Source organism: Pollachius pollachius (genome assembly GCF_949987615.1).
Source record: "Pollachius pollachius genome assembly, chromosome: 3".
NCBI classification, from domain to species: domain Eukaryota; kingdom Metazoa; phylum Chordata; class Actinopteri; order Gadiformes; family Gadidae; genus Pollachius; species Pollachius pollachius.
The window spans coordinates 32,107,128-32,116,399 of NC_136936.1; the positions used below are offsets into that span (position 1 = coordinate 32,107,128).

Consider the following 9,272-nt stretch of genomic DNA (forward strand, 5'->3'; position numbering starts at 1 on the left):
TATGGCTGTGGTGTTAGCGTTGAGCAGAATACATCTAATCCCAAGGCTGGCTGAGGATGCATTCAGTGGCCACGTGAGTGTTGTTAATTCAAAGTGAAGCCAAACTACTGCACTGAATTACACTGTGTGTGTGTGTGTGTGTGTGTGTGTGTGTGTGTGTGTGTGTGTGTCTGTGTGTGTGTCTGTGTGTGTGTCTGTGTGTGTGTGTGTGTGTGCGGTTTAAAAGTTTCTGTTTCCATATCTGGCCATGAGCATGCAACTTTTAGTTAGTTTCTTCCCATTTGGGCGGAGTGTGGAGTCGCTGAACCAAGCGTCCATGTCCTCAGTAGAAGTCCTTGTTCTGTGTGGCTGTTCTGTGTCTTCCACTGCAGTGTGGCCTTGATAGAGCCCTATTTCCATCATGGCGCAGTGACTCTGGACTGATTATGTGATAACTAGGGCATATTACTGCATGTATGGGGTTTATTGTGTGTGGTTTACGAAGTGTGAGGAGGTGTATTTATACATGCAAATAGGTGAACTACACACATGTTTGCATGCTCTCATCTGCGTGCCTTTGTGTGTGCGTGTGTGTGTGTGTGTGCGTGTGTGTGTGTGTGTGTGTGTGTGTGTGTGTGTGCATGTGCATGTTCAAATGTGTCAGTGTGCGTCATCTGTTTTAATAATGACCCTTTGAGATCAAGAGGCAAAGAGAGACAAAGACAGGAAGAGAAGTGAAAGTGTGTTTTATTTTTTTGCGCATAAGTGCATATGCATGTGACTGTATGTGTGCAGCACTTATAACTGCAGTGTGTCGATGTGTGTTTGTGTGTGTGTGTGTGTGGGTGCAGTACTGGCAACTTCAACGTGTGTGTGTGTGTGTGTGTGTGTGTGTGTGTGTGTGTGTGTGTGTGTGTGTGTGTGTGAGTGTTTGTGTGTGTCGGTGAGTGTGTGTGTGTGTGCAGTCTGCAGTGGCTGAGCCCACGCTTTGCCTCACATAGTTCCCTGTGCCCAACTCCCATTCACCTACCCCGTTGCCATGGCGACCGCTAGACACGAATCCAGAACCCAGGCTGGCAGACAGAGGGCCAGAGACCTGGGCTGAATCTTAATCCACAAACTGAAGTATCCATGAAGGTTTGCCCTGGTGCTATTACATAATGCTGAATGAAATTGTATCTCCCCATATCCCCAAAACAAATGTCTGTCATCACAGCTTCTGTGGTTATTCATTTGAATCTGTTCCGTTGCTGAATGGCTTTCCTAAGTCCATACAGACCTCACACACACCTCACGTTCCTCAGTCCATACAAACCTCACACACACCTCACGTTCCTCAGTCCATACAGACAACACACAAACCACACGTTCCAACTACCATTGGAATTGATATTGAAGGTCATGAATAACATTATAATGTGTCTTTCCCCGGACAGAATCATAATTGCAAGTGTCTGTCTTAAGGTTCTGCTCCCATTGCACTCATATCGCTTTTTCTGTGTTCCTTTAAACCGTGTTTGTCAGATTCTGCATTTTCCTCATCATTTGTCTTTCTCCCTTTTCTTTTTTTTTTACCGTGTTGTCTCCCTTGTTCCTCCACAAATAGATTTCTCCCGGTATAAGAGAGAAAGACTGAGGGTAAGAGTAAGAGAGAGAGAGACGGAGTGGCTGAGAGCGATTACAGAGAGATAGACAGATAGAGGGAGAGAGGGAGCCCTCCACAAACACTTGTATCAGAGACTGCAGCAAATTCTAGCCAATCATGTGAAGGAACTCTGAGACCCACGTGCTCTATTCACAAAAACGGTAGGAATTCCCGCTGAAGCCGAATGATCCGCATGCCGTGGTAAAGGTATGGCTCTCAGAGCATGAATGGACCAGATCAAACGGTCCTGGGTCCATTGACAACATCAGTCGGTCACAGACATTAAACAGTACAAATGTTGTCAATGTTGCTCACTGGTGGAATAAATGTCATCACTTCATTGCTGAATTAAAAAATAAAGATTGATTAGATGTAATGAAAGAAGGATACATATACATAGGGTATATTATGGTATATTTGATCTCTGTAAAGATGCCTCTTCTTTATTTTTATATTTAAATGTATTATATTATTGGGTTTCTCTAAATAATAAATATAATCTTTGTATATCATCTGAATGGCTGTATTGTTTTCAGTATATCGGAATTAAATATCACCCATAGATACCACTAACAGTGGTTGTCATAATCTGTGTTCAGAGCAGCAGTGCTCTGACCTGTTTCCTACGCTGCAGCGGTATACATGCTTCAGACCATCGGTTAAGTTGTTAACTCACAGCGAGGATTCCCTGTAACCTGAGGATTAAGGAAAGCTGGACAGGAAAAGATTACACACCCGCACGCAGACACATAGACACAGACAGTCAGATGTACACCCACACACACACACACACACACACACAGACACATATATACACAAACACAAAAACAATCACACGCACACACATACAAAAACAGGCACACACACTGACAAACAAATGCAAACATATAGACTACACAAACACACACATACAAAAACACTTAAACACACATACAAACACACACACACATATATACACACACACACACACCCACATACACACAAACACACACCCACGCACACACACACACAAACACGCACACACACACAAACGTACAAAAACACATGCAAACATATACACAAACACACACAGAAAAATAAACACAAGTAACTATAGATTGCACATTTAAGTTTTATTTGTCTTGAGTATGGTAAAGTACTTCAAACATTTATTTACAGAGAGTGCATTCCCATTTCTCAGTGTGGTGGTTGAAGCTAACATTCAGCATTAGTATGATCGGTGTGGTGGTGGGTAAGTGTAACCGAGTCACACCTAAATAAGTTGTTATTCACCACAGATGACCAATCACAATAGAGGGGACCAATTCCCCATGCATTAGAAAGTCAAATAAAATCTTTAATATATACTGTTCTGTTTAACACTATACGTAAGAATATGAACATATTTATACACTGTTTGTTCACAAAGGTGTGCAAATATAGCAGCATTAAGCTCCACATTCAAAGTAATAATAATGTACCACACAATAAGGGCATTGAATAAAGTACAAATACTGAAGACAGCCTGTCAAGTTTTTGTTCAGGTCAGTACATTTTTAGGAACTATTGACAGGAATATTGACGGAATATCGACTGAATAAGTGACAGGATGTTTGACATCCATTCTGAGGTCCACCAAAGTCAAACATGAATTAGAATACCAGTTAATTGAACTTCAAAGTTTTTGTTTCACGGCACAAGAATAACATAAAAAAAGCTCTTTAGCTTTATATTGTTCCTTATCTTATTGTGTTGGTTACTTATATTGAAAGCAGCAACAAATACAGTCACCAAATAAACAGGCAAAAAAATGATTAAGAACCAATGAAAAAATATGCTTCATATTTGCGCTATGTACATGTAAACATTCGTTTTTAGGATTATTTCCTTGTTGGCACATATAATACATAATCTCAAATGACCCTTAACCCTCCGAAAATAAATCTACACTTTATTCACTTCTCAAAACAGAGTTTGACCTTCAGAAACCTTGTTTCTGTCTTTATATTATCTCATATATTCTCTTCAACTGAAATGCAAAACGTCTGCAGGTTAGCTGTGTAAAACATACCTTAGTAAGGCTATGTCATAGAATCCCAAGGACCTAAATGTGCATCTGGGCCATATGCAGTACCAAAATAAATAGGCCTACTTCCAAGTTCTGCTCAAACAGGTTGAGAAAGGAGGGCTGTGCACAGCCAATCCCCACCAAACTCAGGTTCAAATGCACTTAAATGCACATTGATGCCTCTATTTACAGCCAGGCCCAAGCGTTCTAAGCCGTGTTCTTAAGTCTTAAGATAATTGGGATTGGGGAAAGCCTTAATTTTCCCCTTACATGGAAAGGGGCTTAAATGGGCAAATGGAGGGCCCCAGTGTCTATAAATGGCCAGGTCAGAACTATGGAGAGCTCCTGACACAGGCTGTACTGTCTGCTTGTTGTTGGCCTATACTCCCAAATGGTCTCACCTCAACCTGCTATAGAGCCCCAGTCTCTCACAGCTAATCAGTTGCTCCAATTGGAGATGTTTTTCAAACAGACATTTGATCACATTCATCCCCACCGTGTCCCCTAAACCTCTATGAGTAAAGCAATCCGATGCGTTTCTTCTGCCTCCCTTCATGGGCTAAACAAATAGGAGGACGTCAGAATGCATGCAATACACAACGCATCTCACTGGTGAAATAAACACTGTTCAGAAAATATTGGGGCTGCTTTTTTCTTCAATTTTTCATGTCAAGATCGTCGAGGAGTGCCCCCCCCCCCGCCCCCCTTCATCATGAAATGTACACCAGAGATTCATGATTTAGTGATCTTTCTATTGACAATCGTCAAAGCTGTATCACCGTTTTCTGCCGGCTATGCCCGCAGTCTGCAGATCAGCGGTCCAGGTTGGCCTCTCCATCCGGCCGCTGGTCTTTGAGCTCCTGAAACACCTCGGTGAAAAAGTGCGGGTCGGAATTCAAAAGCAGCATCTTGTCACTCATCCTGTTAATGATGCTGAGGGACTTCTCCCAGAACACGTCCATATTCGCGTCGATCATGAAGGGCTTGAGCGGATAGGAGATCTCGTTGCCCATGTAGGAATAGGCAAGGTACAGACAAGTCAAAAAGACGCCCTGCAGCTCGTAGGAGCTTTCGACGTCCTCCGTGACAGTGTCCTGGCACAGCAGGTACACGAACACCAGGTTGGCTGGCGTGATGAAGCCCTGGTCCTGCCAGCCCTGCATGAGCAGAGTGCGGTCGATGTTCCTGAACCAGAGGATGACCTCCCCGCTGGTCAGCTCCTTCAGCCTGCAGCACCGGCGGCACATGAACGTCCCCAGGCAGCGCAGCAGCTCCCCTGTGGACGCCTGGATGACCACGCGTCTGGGGGAAAGCAGGGACACGCTGCTCGGCTGCTTCTGCACCGAGGTGATCTTCACGTCCCCGTTGGTCTGGGACTGGATGACCTGGGAGGTGGCGGGCACCGTGGGGACAGGGACGGGAATGGGGGCTTTGGGCACATGGGACTTCTTGTTGTTCTCGTGGTTAAGCTGGGAGACCTCCGGCTCGCTCGGAGGAGGGGGTGGGTTCGGGCTGACCTTCTTGGCACTTTTCTTCTTGGCCGAATTGGGCACCAGCTTCTTCCACGTTAACGTGGAGACGAAAACGGACGGCCGCTTGATGCTCTTGTCGCCCTTGTGGTGGAGCGCCGCCGCGGTGCCGGAGTCCATGATGGCCCCTTTTTTGGAGGTCGGGGATAAAGAGAGTACGGTTCCCATCTTGGCGACAAAAGACGATCTGTAAATACACACGGATGCTCGTTCAACGCGCGTTCCTCTACTGACGTCGGGGGCGCGCCTCAGCAGGTAGAGAGATAATGGAGGAGCAGGTCAACTCCATAGCATCATGGTGCCTTGCAATTAATCCAGTCAGGCTGTTGTTCCGAAGAGTGGTGAGGCTAGGCCTAGTTGTAGCCCGACGACGAGCGGTTCATCTAGAGATCTGCGTTCACATCAGTGGAGCCTGACGCGTCCAGCCAGGCGGGGAGACAACCAGCGACAGCATGGTGGAGATGGTTCAGTCCACGAGGCTTAGTCCACCCACATCTAGCACCGGAGCCAATCAGGATGCAGAAGCTTTGACGTACAACCCGCTGGACCAATGAGAAGGAGGACAGATGCGCGACGGTGCTGTATGTGATTCTGTGTGATGTATGTGGTCCGTGGAGGTTCACGATCATCAAACAAGACTCACATTTAGCCCCATTATCTGGTCAGTTTGAATATAAAGCAAATACCTATTCTGCGTTGACTCAGGCCACCACAACATTAGAAACGTGTCAACGTGTGTGTGTGTGTGTGTGTGTGTGTGTGTGTGTGTGTGTGTGTGTGTGTGTGTGTGTGTGTGTGTGTGTGTGTGTGTGTGTGTGTGTGTGTGTGTGCGTGTGGGTGGGTGTTTGTGTGGGTGTATGTCTTGTATGTTATGTAGATCGGATTATCCACGAGGCAGGATAACTCCGTTGGCAACGCTCGGTTTGGTTACATGAACGTTAATCTTTCTCAGTAGACCTGAGACAAACAGATAGGAATATACTGTCGAGCTCAATGTCAGGAAATCTGGCCATTCATTGCGGTTATTTATATTTGTATTTTTATCAGTGTTTTACATTTGTGAAGTATTATATATTGTAAATTATATATGGGGAAAGTTGTAAGATGATACATTTTTACTCATGTTGTCCTCTAGGCAAGAAAAACGGACAGAATTGAAATGAAAACAGCTACCTTTATTTCAGGATATCCCCTGTCGATCAAAATGATAACATTGCATCTAGAATAGAATACCTTTATTGTCATTGTAACAAGTACAACGAAATTAAGTGCAGCCACCATTTTGGGAAAAACAGCCAACAGTTTAACAATTCAGGCTAATCTTTAGCTAAATCATTCGCATGGTTTTATACCTTGGCAGATAACCAACATGTATGACATACATTTTTACGTGTGGATACATTTGCTTTGACAAAGCAGTCATTATAGCTGATAGGTTAAAAATCGTTGACAAGCAAATTTGACAAGCAAAAAACAGTTTATTGTGAAAAAAAACATACTTGCAACTTTACCATGTGCTTCTCTCCATCACAGCCAGATAAACATGATGGGTGCTCCCTGAATTGATGGTCCAATTACAACAAATGTGTACAGTTTCTAAATACAGGGTGTGTCAACTCATCTTCACCACACTCCAAGGCATAGATCAGATAATTCCTTGGAATAATTATGAAAAAAATGCCAATACAATGTTTTTGTGATACAATGTGTTCAATTGCCTTCTTTCTCACCACAATATCATCACCAGTTTACTGACACCAGGTGGAAAGTACAAACACTGAGTATATTACTGCTGCAAAGGATTTCAGCATGGATGAATCAATGACACAATTTTTACCGGTCAATTTATTCAACATGAATTATCCTGCACTATGTAACTTTTCTACTGAATATCTGAACAGATTAAACGAGTCATTCCATGTAGAGAGTTATTCTCCATCAATAGTTTTATTCTGGTCCACTTTTGCCACTGTAGTTACAACTCAAACCACTAGAGGTCCCTAATGCGAGCGCTTTAGTGTCGGTTTAAACAGACATTCTGTGCTTGTCCTTTTCTCCTCTAGGTTCTCTCATGCACCAACTGAATGCGATAAGTTGGTTATGGTTCATTTTTCTTGAAAAGACCAGAAGGGCCTATAGCCATCAGTAATCAGTAATCATTAATCAGTAATCCCATCTCAGTAATCCCATATTATCACTAGATTCTTTTCACCCGAAAAGCATTGTCTCACTATTATCACAGAATACTTTGCTTATCTCTTACTTCACAAGAACATTACTGAAGAATTGACTGCTTACTCATTGGTGTTGCAGTGAGAATGGATAGACACATTCATATGGAATAGTTTTATTTCCAATGCAACTATGCTTGTTTAACAAAAAATAGAAAGCCAACAAATCCAGTTCCTTTATCTGCAAATTAAAAGTTTACAGGGGTACAATATATGATGATGATGATGATGATAATGATGATGATCATGACTATAAGTTTTATAATGTCCAATCTTAATCCAAAGACACCTGGGGAGGAACTTCCAATATTAAACTGCAGCACTGTCCCCAAACTCTTGGATTCTATCAGATGTCCTTATCCCTTTCATTGGGCAGCTTCCTGCGTTTGATCACAGCAATGTTTGATCCAATGCATCATGAAAAAGATGTAAATCAGGGCATGGATAGTCTTTCATCGTGAATTGAACAAACTGAAGGACAAACACACAGGCTTGACAAAAAAAGGGTTCAAATTAGTAGGGAGCTGACACAATTAGCCTTGCAGAATGTGCTGATGCTCAAACAGGACCTGGCTGCATGTCATTAGGCTAAATGCCGTCGTCTAAGGTTTTCTGTACTGTATTTTAATTTAAATCTATATTTTTAATGTTAACGTGAATACTATGCTGTGGCTGATTTTGAAAGTCCAGTATTTTGGAGCATTTTTCTTTATATGCATGAATTCATACATGTACGAAGTAAAATTGGCCCATAGAGAGAAGCAACGTGAGAGTTTACTGTGTGAAGGTCTGTCTACAGCATGACCACATTTCCTTAAAGTTCGGAATCCATCTCTTGTACAGGTTATTCTAATGTACACCCAGCTCCTGTGGCTCCTACATTTCTTGTTAATCCAACACAACACAGTTCTGCTACTGAACGGGTTCAAGAGACTCAAGGGTCTAAAAAATTGGAAGCCACCAGGGAGGAAGGGGACCCCAGTTTATAAAGAACTGATTAGAAACAGGTTGATTGATCTCTTAATATCATATAATATGAAAGGATAAATGCAATTTTGGGAAATATGTCAAATGTGGCGGCATAGGAGAGTGTAGTCATGATGTTAGGGTGATGTCAGACGGGAGCGTATCTATGTTCCACGGGTCCTATGTTCCCGCTTTGTATGTGACCAGGGAACATAGGACCCTGTGAGCAAATATTTTTTTCGTAGGATGGTAGGGGCAAGTACTGCCTTTTTCGCCTCTGATTCGCCTGTGATAGGTTAGAATGCCTCTCCTCCGATTGGTTATGGTTAGGGTTAGGTTTAGGGTTAACCCTCACCCTCACCCTAACCCTAACCCTAAACCTGACCCTAACCCTTTGCACCAGGGGAACATAGGACCTGGGGAACATAGGGATGACCCCATGTCAGACTAGCAGCTGAAAGGTTCAGTGTTTGATATCCAATGTCTTCAGCCAACCTAACCTGCTAACCGGTTGAACCAGATCCCCACGCTCCTAAAAGATATAGGAGCTAGAGATCACTTTGATAAATGTCTGCTTAGAGTAAAAACAGTAGGAAGGCCGTACCTCAGACTAGAGCCGCACAGTTGCCATGGCACCAGTGTTGTGAGACTTTAACAGACCTAAGAAAAGGTTCTTACATGATCTTTACAGTGATTGGATTAGCAAGGTTGAGTCACGGTGGATGAGGGGGAGGGACACACGGCTCTCGCTGAGAGAAGGAAAGAAACATTTTAAGAAAGTATGGGTGGTAGAGCAGCGGTGAGGGGGTGACACAGGGGAGGAGGAGAAGAGGACGTCTTGATGTGGAGATCAACAGAAGAATCAAGGATCTGGA

At 43.4% G+C, this 9,272-nt stretch overlaps 1 protein-coding gene across 1 annotated transcript; it reads right to left on the minus strand.

Moving 5' to 3' along the window:
* Positions 1-4,483: 4,483 nt before the first annotated feature.
* cdk5r2b (cyclin dependent kinase 5, regulatory subunit 2b (p39)) lies at positions 4,484-5,368 on the minus strand (the record flags this gene model as incomplete). The annotated part of the gene is made up of 1 exon (XM_079733564.1): positions 4,484-5,368. The coding sequence occupies one exon, from the start codon at positions 5,366-5,368 to the stop codon at positions 4,484-4,486; it is 885 nt and encodes a 294-aa protein (XP_079589690.1).
* Between the last annotated feature and the right edge of the window lie 3,904 nt (positions 5,369-9,272).